The 20221-nt window shown below is 41.5% G+C and overlaps 1 protein-coding gene across 1 annotated transcript; it reads right to left on the bottom strand.

The window, feature by feature from the left end:
• Positions 1–4201: 4201 nt before the first annotated feature.
• LOC122160032 (D(1) dopamine receptor-like) lies at positions 4202–5539 on the bottom strand. The gene has a single exon (XM_042818224.1). It carries the CDS (start codon positions 5537–5539, stop codon positions 4202–4204), a length of 1338 nt encoding a protein of 445 aa, XP_042674158.1.
• Between the last annotated feature and the right edge of the window lie 14682 nt (positions 5540–20221).

The raw sequence follows: 20221 nt of genomic DNA, 5'->3' as shown, positions 1-20221 counted from the left end.
TGCTCTTCGGTGTAAATTTAAAGCAGTGCTTAAAACAATAACTCTGAGGAATAGGCAGTATGTGGTGGTATTGCCAGCTGCGTGTTCCTGTGTGCAGGGAAAGGGGGAGGATTCAGAAAAGTGACTTAGATTATAACAACGAGATAAATGAAGAGTTTGGTGGTGGTTGTCATGTAACTGTGGTGATGAAACCACAGGCACCACATGGGGCAATGGATGGATGGTGTTTCTCAGCCCCTTGGGAAAAAGCAGCTTATGGAGAGTGAAGGATTAATTTTTCAACATTGTTTTTACAGAGGAAAAAGTCAACTAATTGAAATTCATTCACTTCACGTGGTGTGTGGCATGTGTAGGTGCAGCATCTGAAATCCAACATGAGAGACATGATTTTGGCAACAACAAAGCAGCAGATGCTTGTGACAACTGAGTGGTGCAACAGATTTCTCTTTTGCTACCTAGGTCAGCTGTTTTTCACTGAAATTAAGGTTTAAATGCAATGTTAAGATATCATCTTAGTACCAGCAGGAGATATATAGATATAGATATATGTACACACACATGGTTGAGGTATGACCTTGGCTTCTTTTACATTGATATTTTCAACTCAGCAAAGCAAATGAGTGCATTTAGGAAGAAATAAAGGAAGGAGGAAGGAAAACCAATTTTGGAGAAGTATCATCTCCTCCAATGCTTCGGAACCACTTTTTGCAGTATATAAAGGCTAACAGAACTGTCACAGGCTTCCATGAAGTGCCCGTCATGAGAACATCCAAGTGGAAGAATTGAAAAGCTTATTTAAATGTAAATCTGCACATCTGTACAACTGCACTGGTTTTTGCTGTGTGAAGTGGCCGCTTAGACTTGAGATTGTGAACCATGTTTATTTTTGTGATGGTTTCCTTTTGGTTTTCTTCTCTACTGCTTTGTTTATCATTTAGTGATGGAGCAGTGATTTGTGGGAAGAGCTGAAGCTGGAAACGTTTCTGCAGTAGCTGCACGTCTGTGTGCATTTGGGAACAAGAAAGATGATGTGTGAAACAGGTATTTCTCTCTAGGTTAGAAGGCTGGAAAGAGGGGGTTGGGAGGAAATCTCAGGCTTTATGTGTTAGGATTTAGGTGACAGGGAGTTTACTCGGAGACTGGTTTTGTTTTTTAGTTCTTTTTTTTGTTTGTTATTAAGGTTTGAATTGCAACAATGTCACAAGGCTTCATGTTTTCTCATGCAAAACAAGCAACACATGATTTTTCAGTACCTTCTAGTTCCTGAAACAGGTATGTACTGGGGCAATGCTGCAGATGTAACAGGCTTCTTAGAAAATGGCAATCGCAGAAAGTTTGTGTATAATGCAAACTAAAATGTAATGTAAACGACATGACAAGCAAACAAGTAAGCAGTAGGCAACACAAAAATGGAACCAGTGTCAAGTGTATGCATGCATTGTAGTTAACTTCTGAAAAATATTGCTTAGAAAACAAGATGAAACATTGTCTCAATGTGGTGTTCTAGTACATCTAGTACTAGATACTAGTACTGCCAGAAGGAAAAGAGAACGGGAATTATTTGCCTTAGCAGAGAAGGCAGCTGGTGTACATCATAAAGCCCTGCAAGGTATACTGCGGTGGAGCTGGAAGATGTTTTGATTAGTATATTTAGACCTTGGTTAATAAGTGTTCAGATATGGTATCTGTCAGGTTGGGCCGTTTTGACACCAAGGATATTTGAAGGCTATTTTTTAGGTCGTCTTGACATTAATGGTACAGTAAGTGGGAAGCTAGGCATGAAACTGAACTTCTTTCAGGCAGAGAAATACCTCACATATGGTCAGCACATAAAGGAGCATCTATTGATCTGAGTTATGAAATCTGTGCTTGAGGAATAGCCCTGTGTAAATGTCCTAAAACAACACCTTCACTATTTGTTTGGTGTTTGGAAGTAACCCAGAAGCAGATGAAGTGCTGCTGAAGTTCTACTTTGGAAAGTGCCTCTTCTAAGGGATTGTAATGGTGCAAATATGAAAGAATTTTGTCTCTTAAATCCTGCTGAAATGAACCTTTGGATTTTTCTTGTAATTCTAATACATCTCATCACACTTGAGCCTAATGGTATTAATTGAATCTTGCCTTATGTAACTCAGCTGCTTGTTCAGTTGCAAGAAAAATATCAAACAGAAATCACAGTCAATCAATGAGAAAAGTTGTTAGCAACAGAGGTGTTGCTCATTTACTGCTCAGGGAGCTGTTTGGGCTAGTGAGGTGTGTGATAGCGAGGTTATCATTCAAGAACCTCCCCAGTTTAGGAAAATCCGAATACATACAATATCAATATTTATATATTATTATTAAATCATCAACAGATGCAGTGGAGGGCTCTGCAGTGTAATTTTCACGTGAAGCACCTTCAGTAATATACCACTTAAAATGAGTATAAACAATTTATAGTATAGTATTTCTGAAGTTTGTTACAGGCTTGAGCATTACATTTTGTTTACTACAACAGTTTGTACAGCTGTAAGATATCGTACTTTGTATCATCTGCACATCAATAAAGACCACTATAAGTTAGGTACTAACAAACTTTCTACAATTCTATGAAATTTTTCCAGAATCACTTAAGAGCAATTCTAAACTGTCCATTTAGTAAGCTTTGGAAGTAAAGGCCAAGCTGTTTTCTTCCTTAAGTCAATACCCATTAATTTCTAGGCACAATCTGACTTCTTAGTGAATCTTATTTAAAACATAACCAAAAGAAGTGATACAAAAAACCGTTTCCATTCTTAGCACAAATGTGACCAGCTACCAGGCATTGGTGCTGATTATTCTTAAGAGAACATTGCTCAAATAAGGCTTTCACCACCTAGTTTCTGCAACCCATTCTGTCATATATGTTTTCATCAGTTGAGTACAGAAGTCTTGCTAGGGCAGACAGCTCTCAAATAACAGCAAACCTTGTGGGTAGGTAGACTTTTCCTTTCCATTGATTAGCAACTTTTATCATTAATAATGAGTCTGTGCACATACTTTAAAAATAAAAACGAAATAGATGTTAAAGTCTCCAGTGAACAATAATTTCTTGCACCAGAGACAGGAGTGTGGCAGGCAGTAAGGGGCTGTTCATCAGGACTGTTTTATTGGTGTGCCAGGACATTCCATGATGGCTTTGTTGTGCAACACTGTGGAGTGATATGAGATGCCTTGCAGCTTTAGAATGTAGTCTTGTTCTTTTGGAGGAGATAAAAGATGCTGCCACTCTTACAATATGACTTTCTGATTTGTGCAAGGAGGAAGAAATGTAGCAAGAAAAATCCTCAAATAAACTGATACCGATCCTTTAGCTTCTGAATCCACGTGCAGTTCATATATGATCACTGAGAAAATAACCAAAGAGAATCAAACCAACAAATACAATGATCTATCTCTTTTAAGGAAATTACTGGGTTTGTTCAGGATTGCTCCCCAGGTGAGGCACTGAGTGTACTGAATGACAGCTGTTAAATTCTGGTTGAGTGGGTGATGTTAAAAGGTGAGTAATCGCTAGGAACAGCCTAGATCCACATCATTAAATGCTGATTCCAGAGTTCGATACCTGGAACTGCTCAGGATCCTTCATAACAGCAGATGGATTTTCTAGGGGTTGAACAATCTTCCGACTCAACAGAAGATGATGTTTTAATTAATCAATTTTTAAAGTGTAAACACAGATTATTTTGTATAAAACCAGACACATGGCTTTGAAATAAACCTGGAACTAAAACCAAACAAAACTTTCAGACCTGTATGTACCTATATCATATGAAACCATGAGAGAGGAAAAAAAAAAAAAAAAACAAAAAACAAAAAACAAAAAAAAACCCACTGTTTTTAGTAGCTACATCTAAGAGAGTAAGTTTTCTATGTAAATTTTGTTATTACACAATTCTCAGTATCACAAGTTAGTTTGACTGAAGAGCTGGGGCAACCAGATATGTGGGAAATATCTACCTGCTATAAAAGAGGGTAAGAGGTGAAGGTGGCAGTGGGAAGAGGTCAATGTGTGATTGCTGTGTGCTTTTGGAATGGGGTTTATACATGTGTCACTCCCCTGGGGTAAAAACAATGTTTCCCATCCCTCTGGTTTGGGATTTTTTGAGAGTATGGGCATGCTTCATGTGTAGGCAGTGAGCTGTCTCTGTGCGATGGCTGTGTGTGTGAAACATGCCGTTACTTATCCCTCTGGAATGGGGTGACGGTGTCTCTCATGCCTGTCAAGCCCTGTAAAGGCATTAATAGTCTCCAGGGGCAGCTCTGACCCATAGTCCAGTTGCAAAGTGGCTGTCACACGACAACACTTGGGGCTGCTGCCTGGGATAGCCTGTGTTGGCGCACTCATGAGCCTCTTCTCCATGGGGAGCTCCTCTCTGTCTTCCTGCTGAGGACTCACTGCATGGGGCTCGGGCTGCACCCAGGCTGTGACAGTGGTGGGTGGCATGGTGGCAGTGGCTCCCTCCTTTTGGCAGGTGGTGTCCTGGTGGTAGGAGACCAGCTCGTTACTGAGGTGGACTCTCTCTACTGCAGCCCTGGTGGTGCTGCAGCAGAGGGACTGGCAGCCCAGCAGGTTGCTGAAAGCCCGACGGAAGTCTGCATTGAAAGCATAGATGACTGGGTTCACTGAGGAGTTGGCCCAGCCAAACCATACAAAGACGTTGAGGGTGGTTTGGCTGACACATGGTGGCTGCCCTTTGCTGTCGCTCTCAGGCTGGCAGAAAGGTAGCATGCAGTTGAGCAGGAAGAAGGGCAGCCAGCAGCAAACAAAGACTCCCATTATGATGGAGAGGGTCTGCAGCACCTTGGTCTCCTTGCGCAGGGAGCTCCGCAGATTGGAGGCAGGCTCCTTGCTGTGGGCTGGGCACTGCCCGCCTGCTCGTTCCAGGGTGGAGATGCGGCGGATCTGGGCCTGAGCAATGCGATAGATCCTGGTGTAGGTGACGATCATGATGGCCACAGGGATGTAGAAGCTGATGAGGGAGGAGGTGATGGCGTAGGTGCCGTTCAAGCTGACATCGCAGAGGGAGCTGGGGTGCCTTCTGTCCTTGGTTTTGTGCCAGTGCAGCTGCACGGGGACGAAGGAGATGAGGATGGAGAGGGCCCAGGCCAGGGCGATCATGGCGCAGGCCAGACGCTGCGTCATCCGGCGCTCGTAGCGAAAGGGGCTGGCGATGGCCCAGTACCGGTCCAGGCTGATGATGCAGAGGTGGAGGATGGAGGCGGTGGAGCACATAATGTCAAAGGCCACCCAGGTGTCACAAAAGTGGCTGCCGAAGAGCCAGAAGCCACCGGCCACCTCAGTGACTGCCTTCCAAGGCATCACCAGGATGGCCACGCAGAGGTCAGAGACGGCCAACGAGAGCACAAACCAGTTGGTGACTTTTGTGCGCAGGTGGCGGAAGCGCAGGACAGCCAGGCACACCAGAGCATTGCCCGCCAGCGTGCCCAGCACCAGGACGCCCAGCAGGCAGCCCGTCAGTGCCTGCAGTGCTGTCGGGCCGCCCGCCGTGCTCGCCATGAGGGCCGCGCCTCGGGCTACTCACCGCACCCTGCCGTGCCCGGTGCTGCTCTCTGCCGGCGACTGCGGGGCGGAGGCACCGGCTCGCTGCTTAGCATCGTCCCAGAGTGCGGCGGCCGAGGAGGTCGGACGGATGGGCCCCCGAAGGTTGCTCTGTGCTGCTGGGCAGAGCCGCGGCCGCCTACCAGCAGAGGGGCAGTGCTCGTCAGAGCCTTCACAGCGCACGGCGTGTTCCTGCGTGAGTGCCGAGTAGACTGCAATGAGATGCCTGGTTTCCTAAAGAGCAGGGTAATGCTTGGCATCTGCCTACACTGAGCGCTACTAAATCTGGGAGGATGCTGTGGAAGCTGCCTTCTCACTACAGTGTAGCAACTCTGTTTTGCTGTTTACTCTTGAGTCGAGAAACCCAGAGCGTGGAAGCCTCAGACCTCTCCAGCATGGGTTTTTTATTTTGGCAGAAGGCTGTCCGTGCATTTCCACAGAAATTAGCACCCAAAAACTGCCTGTGGAGATTTCAGCCTAAAGTGTCTTGTGATGCATTTCAGTATTTCCATTTGCTTTTATAATGGCATACGTGTTGTTATATAAATGTGTCTTGCATGCATTTACAGCCTGCTTTAGAGAAGGTGTCCTAATGCAGGGAGGGAATAATCTTTTCTTATTGAAGAATGCGTATGATAATCCCATCACAAGAAAAGGATATGCATGTTGGAACGTGAATAGCAAAGATCAACTAATGTCATTACTTAGCTTGTCAAACAGGCACCTCTTTCTAGAGGAGATTTTTGTTTTATTTTCTTATTTGCTTCCAACTAAAACTGCTTCATCCACCAGTGTCAGTGTAAATAATTGCCAAGCCAGGAACTGTCTGATTTCCTCTGTATGGTGAAGATATTCCTGGTAGTTAAAATAGAGACTGGAACATTTAACATGAATTTTGAATAGTAAGGCTGGCAGCTTACCCTGTAAAAATTAGCATGTTTGGGATAAGTAGGCTGCATTGTGTCAGCTCATAACAGATTGTTAACATTTGGTCGTGGCTTTTAAGATTCAAATTGCTTTGTGCCTTGGAGACCATATTCTTCATAGTGCAGCACTGTGTGCTGTTCTTGCTGCTTCTTTCAGTTCTCTGGGAACTGAAATACATTCCTCATTTGTCTGTAAGACAAACTCTTTATTTAACAATTTAGAATTTTCTCTGATAAAGTACATGCTTTATTAAAGTAATAGTTGCTGTCAAAATATCATAGGCTGTAAGATGCAAGCAGGCAGCACACTTTGGCTTATTTGGAGCCATCTGTATTTCCACATAAATGGATTTTGTCAGCATCTGCTAGCTGTAGGAAGTCTCTGGCTTTTATTCCAGTGCTAAAAACTAAATCTTTATTTGTAAGAACTATACACATTTGCTAATTTTATTCGATACATTTGCTCTTCTTTAACAATCTATGAAACGATCCTGAAGAATGGAATCTGTTAAGAATAATACACAAGACAGTAGATGAAATTAAGGCACAAATGTACCAAAAATGAAAGCAATGTTTTTGTATGTTCAGCAGTGCTGCTACATGGCTCTATAGCAGAAGGTAGGCAGCATTATGGAAAAACCTGTTTTCAGTGTCTCCGTATATCTCCAGTTTAGCATTCATTAAAAAGGAAAGTGAATGTGCTCATACTGTTTTGTGTGCATACGTTTTTATGAAAGTGCCCTACCTTGAGTTTTTGAGACTGCTGGCTGAAGTCAAATCTAGCTGAGAAGCAGAGTTCTAAAAAATTAAGTTCCTAGAGATGTAATTGAAGTAGGAATTGAGGTAGAAGTGAGAGCCCCTACTGGTAGTCTCACTGGTAGAAGTCTGTGTTGTGGATACAACTCTTATTAGGCACAACTGAGACCACAAGAAGTGAGATGTTATTAATGCCCTGATTCTAGAGAAAATATTGACAATCACATTCATCTTCCTAGATACCAGGATGCAAGATGCAAATGCTTAAGAAACCATACAGTGAGTCAGAGGCAATGACAGGAATAGAAACACTGCCCCACTCGTCTTTCTATATTGGTCACGGCAGAATGAAGAGTAAGCTTATCGCAGAGGGAGGAAAGAGAGATGGGGAAAAACACAGCACACTGTGAAAGCCAGTGTGTTGATAATGTTGCAGACTGTTTTTAAGACATGTGGATGTTCCGTGCATTAAACTTATCCAGAATAAAATAGGAAGGGTCTGAGAACGATACTGTAGAAGATGCCGCTAGGCTGGGTGAAATAGTCTCTTGTGACTCCAGAATATTTGCAAGCTCATTCTTACTTGAAAAAGGAAACTTGCTTGGAGAATATGTGTAAAACATATTGCAATGTATATAAATGCATGTAATCTCTTCACACTGTACATTTTTTAAATGCCATCATTGTACTGGAAAACTGTCTGCTCAGTGGAACTTTTGTCAGAAACCCAAACCAGTTTCCTTCTCCCTCTCCTTCCCTTCTGCTTCTCTCACTTCTCTCTCATAAAGCTATCTCATCCAAGACTCAGTGCTCATATATTTATAGCACATATTATAGTTAAGCAGAGATCTGATTCAGAACTTAAAATTAAGCCTTTGATAGTGTACTATTACCACATTCAGAGCTCAAGCCTCTGTAGGTCCCTACTGCACTGGCTGATAAGGTAACTACAGGTCAAACTACATCTGCCATCAGGCAGCCCATGACCCTCCAGGCCAAGGATGTGCCTCCTGGGTGAGCATGCAGCCCTTGCATGCCGTGCCACTGTGCTCCTGCCTACTAGCATTGCTCCACAGTGAGGCCCAGCTGGAGGGCACATTTTGCTGCAAGGTCCGAAAGGCAATGACTGCACGCTGCAGGCCACACTCACCCAACGCCAGTCGTTACTGCTTTGTCAAATGGATTTAATGTCATCAGAGTTGATCAGCTAGTTCTTTTACTTCTGATACTTTGTCACAGTGAGTATAACCAAATGTATGAAGTAATATTGTTTAGTGGAATGTGATTACACTGTGTAAAGACCCATTGAGGATGTTGGTAAAATGAATCTCTGAAGAAGTGGTCCACCTTACAGTCTGAATGGCAGCATTTGAATTGCACTAAACTGGGTTTTGTGATTACCTTTGCCACTACTGCTTTTGAGTGACTTCAAATGCCTTGGAAAAAAATATCATGTAGAATTGAAGGCAAAAACAAAACATCTGAAACAGGGATGATTCTCTCTCTCTCTACCTATTTATTTTGCACTGTATAGCTAAAGAATGTATCCAGCTTTGTGCAAGTGTATGCTTAAATACATGTGTACGTGTATTATCATCTTGACTCTAGGTAATTTATTCCTGTTTCAGTGCGATGTGAATTTCATTAACCTGATCATATACTGAGACTGGTAATCTATTTGTACAGTGAAGCCAACATTTACTGTTGAAATTAAATAGCATTTTTATTACAGAGATATGGCTTACCTGCATAATAGAATTGAAATTCACTGAATAATTCATTGTTTCAGAAGCTGTCTAGACAAGTTAAAGAAAGAATAATTAAGTCAGCAGCAAGGTATCAAAAGCATGCTGAGTCTGTTCATGCTCAATAGAAACAGTTTGAATTTGTGATGTCCGAAACGGAGTCCATGATTGCTCTTCACATTTTAAGTTAATATGGCTCTTAAACTGATTAAAGTGTTTAATAATCAGCTCTTGAATTCAGACAAACAAGCAGGAGAATAATGATTACAGACAAGTTGTTCTTCCACAACATTTGCTGGAGTCACAGTGCAGTGAGTACCGAGCAGTGAAGACACCACCTCTTGCATGTTTGGACCACTGAGCAGTTAAGAAGGTATCCTTGAGAGATAAGGGAAAGTTTCTTAATATTTTTATTAATCTTTTTTGGAGGAATAATATTTAAAGAAGTTTCAGTGTTAAAGAAAAAGCACCATCGCTTCTTCTTTATTGCTATTTTCACAAAAGCAAGACAGCATTTTTTACCAGCTCAACAAAAACTGGTGTTTCTTTGCAGAAGCTTTGCTGATCAGGTTCTTTCATACCAGGCTAAGGTGTTTTAGTCTACTGTAGTTGACAAATTCTCTAGATGCAGAGTCTCTGTCTTCTCTGCATATGTAATCTAAACAGAAAAGTTCTGTCTTCTAATGAGTGGATCACTGAGGTTTTGTTTACAGTGAGCTGTGGGTGTACATTGCAGCACGTCCCACCATCTCCACCCAGATCAGGAGATTTACAGGAGCACAGTCTGGCTCCCTTTCTGCTCTTGCCCTGAGTTTACTTCTCACAGATGCCCAGGTGCCCAGGAGATCAACCAGGTCAGCACACACAGGGATTTCTAATGGATGGGTCAGAACATTTCTACATAAACACAAGAATATATGGAGTTAAATGCTCAGATGTTTTTGGAGTTTGCTCAGTGCAGAGATCACAGATGCTGTTTGGGGCATGGCGTGGGCTTCTAGCTGATACTGAGGCATTTGGTTGAGACTCTAGTGAGCTGTCCTTTTCAATCTAGATGTTCTGTGTAAATCCCTCTCATTGGAAATGCCTGGAGCTATCACTGTAGAGTAATAATTTAAATGTAGGTGCAGTATTTTTAGCTTCCAGGTCTGACACAAAACTTACATGTTTTTGCAAAGTGTACATCCTTCTATCCAGAGGTTCACTTCTGTTTGAATGTCTCTGTTGTTTCCTTAGCACTGCTGTAATGGCTCTGCTTCCTTCACTGTTCCCTTATTTGAACAATTCTGTTAATGCTGTCATTTTATGAAATTCTACCTTTTTACATACAATTAATGTGGTTAGCACATGACTACGGTAAATAATAGATTCTGTTAATAACGAGAGTACAAAAGATGTTTAAGTGATTAAAATAATCAGTAGTTTTAAAAACCTTAAGACTATGAAAATCAAGTTGTGAGGAGGCTGAAGCAGTGTGGGAGATCCAATCAACTGTCACTTCAATTGCAGCTTCAATACGAACAAACATGAAAGAAAAGAAGTCATTCAAAGGGTTTACTTTTCATGTGAACATCCCATAACTGTGCATTTTACCACAGCTATCTTGCTTAAATTGCTTCTATTTAATCTTTTCTGTTAGCAATAAATATGCAAAAAGAATTATATTATTTCTTAAATTTAAAGCTGGCTTTATAAATGCAATGACAGTCAAGACGTTTTCCTTCAAAAATGATCATAAATCCTTATTGTGATTGAACAAATGAGTTCAGCATTGTGCCAAGAAACAAGTGAATACTTACTACTAAGTAGAAAAATCATGTTCATGTTCCAAAATAGATGAGGCTAAATGAATTTATTTCAGTCTGCTGAGTAAAGGCTCAGCTTAAAGGCAAAATCTGTCTTTGGTGGTAGCTTTGTTCTGATCAGCTTCACTAATTCAGCCCATTCTTCAGTGAATTTCTGAAATGATATCGCATTGATAATGATATCACATAGTTTTCTTTTCTCAAGACATTTTTCCTTCCATCACTCTCCAGAACTGGCATAAGTGAGTCATTCCTTTTTCCCATCTGCTCTTCTTGGTAGCCCAGCTTTAATCAGCTCCCCAGCCCATCCCTCCCCAGCACAGCTGCAGTTATCTGCTCTCACCAACAAGCTCAGATCAGGAGCTGGTTGTCTTGCATTGCCCCTGGCCTGCTGGCTCTAGCTTTCTTGGGAGGGTTGGCAGTGACTGAGTGCTGCTATTTTCCTACTCAGCACCTTCAAAGGCACTTTTAGACGGTGCAAACATTCCATATTAAATAAAGAAGATAACTCAGGCAGAAATGAATGGCCCAGTATGACATTTTGGTACAGTCTAAAAACCCAGAAGCTTTGATGCCCCAGCAGCTCTGGTGCAGGACTCCTAACTTTCTGATGTCTGGCAGGCAGGGAGCACTGCTGTAAGGCAGCTGCGAGTATGCCTGGAATAGCATTCAGTTAAGTTGGCTTCTGACACAGCCCATAATATAGGAGGCAGAAATATGATTTTAGTGCAATTTTTGCCCTCTCACATCTGAGCTCTGTTTTTAAGTTCCACTGCACAAAAGCCAGAACTTGAACAAAACAACACATCCAGCTACTTGAGTACTTTGTGACAACAGCTGCCCTTTTACAGAGAGCCAGAGCAAAGCGAAGAGCTTTTTGATTTTGCTTTATAAACAGAAATGCAAAATACACTATACTACTATAGCAATCGCTACCTTCATTATTCTAACCAGTGTTTAGTCTAGATTACAGTAATCAAGATAACAACTGAAAAACTCTATAATAAAGTGCTGCTTGTTTCAAAATGTTATGTCCATATTCTCTAGGACACAAACATTTCATTGACTGCCATTGCATTTATAAAGCCAGCTTAAAGTTGAAGAGATGCAATCTATCATATGATTCCAATAGAGGGCACACACAGCACTTTGCAGGATGAAAAATTTCTGATAACCGCTTGTACTAACTGATGTGGCAGAATTATTGCCAAATCATATTCAGATTCCTATAGAAATTAATAATTTATGTTCCACTTCAGACAAAAGGGTTGGTTAGGAATGTGTCTCCTTGGTTTATTTTACAAGATGCAAATTTCAATTTTTCAAAAAATCAGTGTTTTTCTTACTTTGTTTTGTCCAGGTCCCCATGATGTGTAAATAGTTTTTGGACGGAAGATGCATGTTATTTTCAGAGGCTAGACTGAAAATGGATTTCTGTCTATATAGGATAGTGCTCAGCATTAAGAAATGCAGTTTAATCTGTACTTAAAGTTATTTGACTTTTAAGAATTTCAGACAGACACAGCATTGATTTTTGCTTTGTTTTACACTTGCTCATTTTAGAGATCTAGTGACACAGTGCTTGCCAGCAGCCTGGAAGGCTTTCTAGCTCCCAGTAGATGTGACACACTGAATTTTAGTTTTTCACAAGGACCATTTCAAGCTCTAGCTCTTAAATTTTGCTTGCAAAAGGTATGTAAGCAGGACAGAAGCAATGCCAGAAAATAGATAAAAGCTATTTTGAAGGTTTCACAGCCCTGCATTCATTCTTTTTTCCTTGAAGATCCCACATCCCTCCAACTTAGCCAACTTGTATTTGGAAAGACCTTGAGATTCTTCCTGAATACTCATTTGACAGCACAAACTTTCTATTATCTAAGCTGGGTTATTATTTCACACTGTCAGGCAGTGCTAAGCCAAACTTCCTGTAAGCTCGTGGCTGGACTGTTTGCAGCTTTTAAAGTGACTGGGCATTGTGCTTGAGGACACTTACATGTGAACGCTTACAGATGTGGGCGCAACAAATTGGGCCTCACAACCTGCTCTGGCTGTCTCAGAAATTGACTCGTATTCAAGTTTCTGTCCTTTATCTTCAGGACTTCTCTAGACTTCAAGCTTGTAAAGATCAGATGAAGAGTTCGCAGTAAAGGTGATGTTTAATAACTTTGGGAACTCTCTACACTCAGATGAAGTTTGTCCTGCAGAGGTCACTTGATGCACTGCCAGCCCCAGCAGTTCTAGCCACTGCTCTGCTGCTCTTCTCTAGCAAAAGTGGCACACATTTGTGTTCAGATACAAAACAACCAAAAATCCTTATCTGTAGTATGTGTTCTTTCCTTTTGGCAGAACATGACAAACATCTGTTGCACTGACTACATCTTGATGGTGTAACATGAGTTCTAGTTCTACTGGGGACCATGTCCCTTTCAGCCCTCCTTTGACTTTCCTTCTGTGCACACCCTTGTATGGAGAAGGTGGGGAGAATGATGTATGATTAGCTCTTGACATCAAGTTAGGATAAAATGAGTTATACCCTTGGAAATGAGAAGTAAGAAGTTCTCAGTTCTACAGTTTGGATGTAGCTGTTACCTACAGGCTGTACTTAGAGCTGTTACTTAATGCACTGCTGGATTGTGATACTGTAGTGAGAAACATAGCATAAAAACCTACGTTGATTAACTCAGCAACACAAGCTTTCAGTGTGATCTGGAAAATAGCTTCAGATATGCATAGGATGCAACACTGGATAACTAGTAGGTGACATTTCTGCATAGTAAATATACGTCTTTCTTTTTTTTCCCCCTCATTTCTCATTACTATCAATCCATGGCTCCAAATGTTGTGTGTTGGTTATTATAGATAGACAAACATTTCTTAGTGAATATACTCAACGATTAGCATTAAGAAATAATACACGTTAAGAGTTTCTGTTCTTTTGCTTTGCCTGTCATTAACCCCAATTGTACCAGCTGTGTCTGGCTGCATTTCCTAAGGGCCTGTCTGCCATCTTTGCACAGCTTAAACACAGAGCAGAAAACTGAACCTTGCCCCTTCCAGCCACTCCCTGTTACTCTGTTTGCCCAAGGTAAGGGAAGGCTGTTCTTTTAAGGATAAACTTCTGTTTGATACTATTCAGAACCTGGTTAAGCATTCACAAACAGCACTTTGTAGATTTGTTTCTAGCTGTTTATTCATGTCTGCATCATCTGGCTTCATGCGCTGCAAAACCAACAGAACTGCTATGGCTGTAAAGCAGCGTGGCAAGAAAATTAAGGTATTTTCTAGCCATATCAGTTCTTCAGTCTGATTCATTACATTGCTACAAAAACAGCTGAGATGGTGTAACAGCAGGCAGGATTAAGCAGGTGAATGCATGATCAGGAGTTGGGGCAAATGAAATTGGTGTACACACCAACACTGCCACTGAACAGTTGTTCACACTTTCTGCTGCCCACCCTTATATACCCTGTGACAATGTTTTCTACTTTCTGTGAAATGTTTGAAGGCTTCCATACTGGTTGAATCCCAAGAAAAGATAATAACATTAAATTAAACAATGTAATCTGCATGTAGTTCTAAGCTCAGTTCAGTTCTCACTGAGTTCACTGTTTCAAGCTCCATACCTTCTTAGTGGACTTCTGTTGCCACTAAATTTAGTGGATGGAATTTTGGGATGCTCAGGGCCTGATGCTCGGTCTCACCAAACATTTACAGCTATTCTTTGTATGTATATGTAACAACTGAACAACTGTAGGTTCAGAGCAGCATCAAATCAGATCAGCTAGATTATTCCTGAAGAGTTAATGTAAGCATTGCTTGTGAGAAAAGGCCTGCATTTGAAGAATGCAAAGACAGAATCCTCATAGCTCCCAAAGTGTATTACAATACGAATTTTGAGGAAACCCAAACAAACAAGAAAAAACCCAAGTAGACTTGGCAAAAAACAAAATCTGTTTTTTTTTTTTCTGCTTGTATTTTATCATCCATTTAAGTAATTTTATTAGTATTCGTGATTCAGCAAGTAAAAAGAGTATAAGGCTGTGACAGGAATTTGTGATAATGCTGTAATTACCATGTGGGCGGACTAACAGCTTTTTATCAACTACATACTAGCTTTAGAAAAGTAAATAAAAAACGTATACAACCCTCACTGCCTCTGACATTAAAAGCTGGCAGGAAAAGTACAAAGCAGAGTCCTTGCATCTGAACAAGCTGTCATAAAATTATTTTCTGTTGTAGCCTGAGGACCAAGATAACATTTGAAACATGGATATTGGGATGTCAGCAGTCTCTTGATGATGGTACTCAGTGGGTAACAGATTAAGTTTCTATGTAGGGATGTCATTTACACAGGGCAGTTTTGCAGGGGACAACATGGAGTTTACATGCATGGAGAGTTTTCCAGTGCCTGACAGTGGCTGGAAAGTCTTCAAGCCTGTAACAGAGCAATGGAAAATACAGTTTAACCCATTCCAGTGCTCAGAGAGGTCTTGACACTCTTTAAATCACAGAAAAGCATAAGCAAGGTACCACAGGCTGAATTGTCCAAGTATATAATGCTTTTGAGTATAATTTAATTCTGGGACTGCAGCACAACTGAAGAAGAAGCCTTCTCTAAGGAGAAGGCTGCAGTGTGTGGGAGCCTGCCAAATAGCATATCTCTGAATGTCTTAATTAATTGCTAGCTAGAGTCTGTGATGAGATCTTGTCCAGAAGGCATTGTATTAAAAGTGCAAACTGTTATTAGAGTGAAGAGTAAGACTGTTCCTGCCAAGGCAACATTTCCAAAGGAATAGAGCCTCTGGAGTGAACTGCCAAACAGCACAACTGTACTGCAAACAGAAAACCATCTGAAGTTTGGGGAGCCCAGGGGTATGGTTCTTATATATTGATCTGAGGAAGCCATTCCATCTCTTACTTACAGAGGTAATGAAACAGCACAGGGAAACCAATAGATGTGTATCGGTTATGTGTGTAACTTCATTGGTTAACCAAAATCTGATGCCTAGCTACATTGTTCTTTTGAACATAATAATGCAGTGATGGACATTGGCTTAGTTTTGTACAGTTTGTTTCTCAATAAATATCCCAGTATTTTCTCAGTGTTGCCAGTAGCATTGTGTCTTTTTCTGCAAGGACCATACACCAAAGCATACAGAATTCATAAATGAATTTTTAGCACCACTCATAGTATACCTTGTTAAACACTTTTGCAGGATTGGATCATTTGCCTATGTTCTCAGCCTCTTGAAAACAGTTGCTTGGCTTATATTGTTGCAGTTTAAACTTGGGAGTAAAAAATTGTCTGTATAACTGTTATTCATAATAGAATGAAGCAATTGGAATGAACCGATCAAAATGGAAACCAGAATAAAAACTACTGACCTAGAATTGTGTTAATTACATCAGAGATATGTGACATTTCCTAAGTGTTCAGACCTTTGAAAGGGTAGAGTGATACACAGGGGCTGTTCCTAATGTGGGACTGTAGTAAAAGGTCAGCTGTCAAAAACAGACGAGGATGCAGACATGTCTAGTTGTGTGCTGCCTGTGTATTTACCAGTCCTGAAGGCATAAGGACTGGGTCACTGCAGCACACCATAAATCTTTGGAACAAGGGGCAGGGTTTTAGTTTGTGCAATCCTCTGAGTAAGGAGTATGGAGAAGTCTGGCTTGTTTCTTACGTGATACTTCAATTGCAAACTCTTTGGATCAAAGTCTACCTGCATTATTTATTTGTACAGTCTCACCCAGTGGAGACTTGCTTTTATGGATCTTCCATGCGTGCTTTGCAATATAAAATAATTAAATCAGTGATGATTGCTTATTTTCTCTTTCAGTGACTAAAAATGAAAACAAATGAGCCAAGTTCATTTGTTGCTTAGCTCTTATCTCATATGCATTCTCCTGATACCTCACCACAAATGGTATTGCACTGAGAGCTAAGATAGAAGAAATGCTCTTTTCTTTTTGTGATCCAAAACACCTGGCGTAACTTTTCCATGGTTGAGATATTTTATAAATTGAGCTCCCGCAGAAGAGTTCTTAGCACAGGAAAAGCAATTCAGATTCACAATCATGTGGCATTATTTCTTTACAGTCTTTTATTTGGTAAAGTTTCCTCCTTCATAGTGGTCACCTTAGAGAGCCAGAAGCACAGACAATCTTATTACAAGCAAATTGCCCTAATCAGTTTGAGAACAATATTCAGCTAAGCAGCTATTTCCTTTTCACTAACAAATTTTGCTATTTCTTGTGGATACTGAGGGTTATTACTATAGAATAAACAATGTAATTTTTAATAGTATCTGGCAACAGCACAATTACATTATGGTGTGGCTACAGTAGTATCTCACGTCACGATTTCTTCAACGTCAGTAAATACAGGAGGTTCACACTGACCCATCATCTTCAACCTACAGCCATAGAACAATCTCTTTCAGTTGTGAAGATTCACTTCTTCGGGGGTCTTGCCCTCAAATGAATCTGCGAAATTATCTAGATTTTTTATTTTCTGAGCCAGATGTTTTCACAGATCTGTAATAATTGTAACACAGGACTGCATTCTCACAAAGCCCAAAATATGTTCCTTCACTTCTAGTCCTTAATTGTAGCATTTTCTGCAATCCCGCTTTTAAAATTTCAGGCTTTGTAACCACCTGTCTCCTGTTTAGTACCCAGTTCTTGTGTGTTGCTGATGGATCCTCTACATACTCTGGATTGCCCGCTCACCCTGCTCTGCCAGGTCACAATGAGCTGGTTGCCCACACATGCATGTGAGCTTCTGTGAATTACTGCCTTGACTTTCAGATATTTGACTGAAAGTTGTTTCATTAATAGTTGTGTGGGAACCATACAGTACACATCCTTGCTTATACCTTCTTTAATTCCTTAGTTGTAAAAAATAGAGAGGCAACACAACCCCACAATTTAATAGTAACTGTATTTTATACTTCATATAACATTTTCCATCTTTAAGAAAGATAATGGGAATCATAATACATATTTTGCAAGCACAAAACTGAGGCACTAAAGATGAAGTGAGTTGTGTGTATTCACATAAAATCAGTGGAAGCTAAGAATATGGCTTTTGTCTTCTGACTGCAAGGCTGTTGAAAAGTACACAAAAATCTGTCTGTCTAGCAAGTCCTTAGGTGGGACTCAGTGCAAATCAGTGAACCGAGTGTGTGAAACAACCTGCTGTCCTTTGGAATCTCTAACGTAATTACCAATAATCCCTGTTGCACTGACTGAAATAAGTTCATTCTAAGCCAATCCTGTGTGACAATCTCAGTGCCGGTCTTCATTTTGCTTAGCATCTTGTACTGTTTTGCCAGTTCTGCATTAAAACCTTGGTTTTCATAGGCTAATATAGGATAATAGCAATCTGTTCAGGAGTGACACTGCTATGTAGCATCCCAGTTAAACAGTGAACACCATTAAAAATATGCACAACACATTCTGGATCTCCAAGTGCTCATTTAAACCCTAGATTTACTCTAATCAAGGCAGCTTATTTGTCCTGGTACAGAACAAGCTCTTGGATAATTCATAGTTTATGGATTCACATTGCGTCCAAATTTTTCTTACTTGTATGGCATACGGTGCTGCTGTGTCTTCAGTACAATTCACTTTATATCACATTGCCCAGAGTCACGATGAACATACAGATGTAAATGAAATTACAATAAGTTGGTCCCTTGTTACTGTGTATGTGGTCTCCAGTTTAAGATGGGTAGAACACTACTCAGACCCTTTTATTTATTTATTTATTAACTTCTGAAGACACAGTAACTATCCTGTTCGTGGCTGGTGACTAAAGCACTCCTTGGGATATTGTACTTGCTGGATCAGCTTTAAATACTGTTGGTTCAATGTGTTGCAGGGTAGAACAGAAAACCTACCATCTTAGGTATGGCAAAAAGTTTTAGTTAACTAAAAAGCTTTATTAGTTAACCTTTGCTAATTTGTTTTGACTGAAGCAATCTACAGAGTATTCCTACAAGCAATTCAGCTGGTATATCCAAAAGGTGGGTAATCTTAGCAACCCTTACTTCCAAGCAGCTGAGGCCAATGGTCGTTCATCTGGCACAGCTGTAGCTGGATGAAGCTGCATGCCCTCTATCAAGATAGGCAAGGCAAAACAAAAAAATCCAAACTGGGTTAATTTCTTCTCCAGCCTCTGAGATTGCAAATACCTGCTACCTACTCAAGTTAGAAGGCTTACTTGTGCTTTGTAAAACACCCATGATGCATGCCTGACCTCAGAAGTACAGTTGCAGGGCAACAAGAAAGGGGAAAAAAAAACAACTGATTTTTCTTTCTTTGCTAAAGCCAAGACCAAAAGACTTTATATTGCAACACTGCAAGTCAAAATGCTGTGAATTGCATCAAGTTTTTATCGTGCTGAAGATTCTCAGTTAAAATTCTTCTTCCTAAAATGCCCACAGATAAGGGAAAAGCATTTAGAGGGGATGACTGCTTCTGCTCCATCTCCATGTCATGGTGAGGCCTCTCTCTGGGCATGTCCCCCTGCTGCCTTTAAAAGTCAGGACCCCTGCCTCACTGCAGGGCACATGAAGGTGGTGCAGAATGGAGGACACCTTTGGCTATGGATTTCCTGCAGACCTCCTTCCTTATTACCAACTGTGAGTATTTACTGCGGGAATTCAAAAGCAATTTATGAGGCTTAGGTGTTACCTTGTGCTTGCACAGGGAGAGTAGCAGCTCTTGTTATTGCTGTGGGGGCTTAAAGCCCACGTACTTTCCTTTTTATGTGCTTTTGGCCCTCCTCTTCCATGAGAAAGGGGATACTGTAATAATTCATCTTTCCTCTGAGAGAAACAGTGGGAAGCACAGGCGTGCTGCTGCCTTCATGCGTCCTCCATCCTCTTCCCAACCCGGAGAGCTAGGAAATCCAATCGCGGCTCTGGAGAGGATTCACCCTGCGGCCTCACGGTGCCCATCCTTTTCTCTCCCCACTTCCTCCTCTCTAAAAGCTCAAAGTCATTCCAACCATCTCTTCAGGGAGGAAAAAACCAAACCAAAACAAAAAAAAAAAAAACCCACTGCAAAGCTGGGGCAGTCCCGGTGCACCCCGCTGCCTGAGGTAAGCGCTGCTGGCCGGTGCTGCCCTCAACCGAGAGCTGCCGCCGGTGCCCTCGCCGCCCTATCAGACCTCTCGGTATCCGCGCACGGCTCCAGGCGCAGAGCGGGAAGGGCCGGGAGGGGAGGGGCCGCTGGCTGCCTCCGTGGCAGAGCTGCGCGGCACGGCAGGGAAATACGTTGGTCACTGCCAGCGAGAAGGAGCCTTTCGCGGCAATACGGTAACGTGAGGGCGGGGCGGGTCCCGTCTCGTCGGCAGCTCTACGGTCCCGGATGCGGCCGCGCCGGGAGAGGGCGCTCTCC

Source organism: Centrocercus urophasianus, unplaced genomic scaffold, assembly GCF_019232065.1.
Source record: "Centrocercus urophasianus isolate 14NV4802_14NV808 unplaced genomic scaffold, USGS_Curo_1.0 seq_17, whole genome shotgun sequence".
NCBI classification, from domain to species: Eukaryota; Metazoa; Chordata; class Aves; order Galliformes; family Phasianidae; genus Centrocercus; species Centrocercus urophasianus.
The sequence above is the reverse complement of the archived record's forward strand: the minus strand, read 5'-3'. Positions and strand labels throughout refer to the sequence as shown.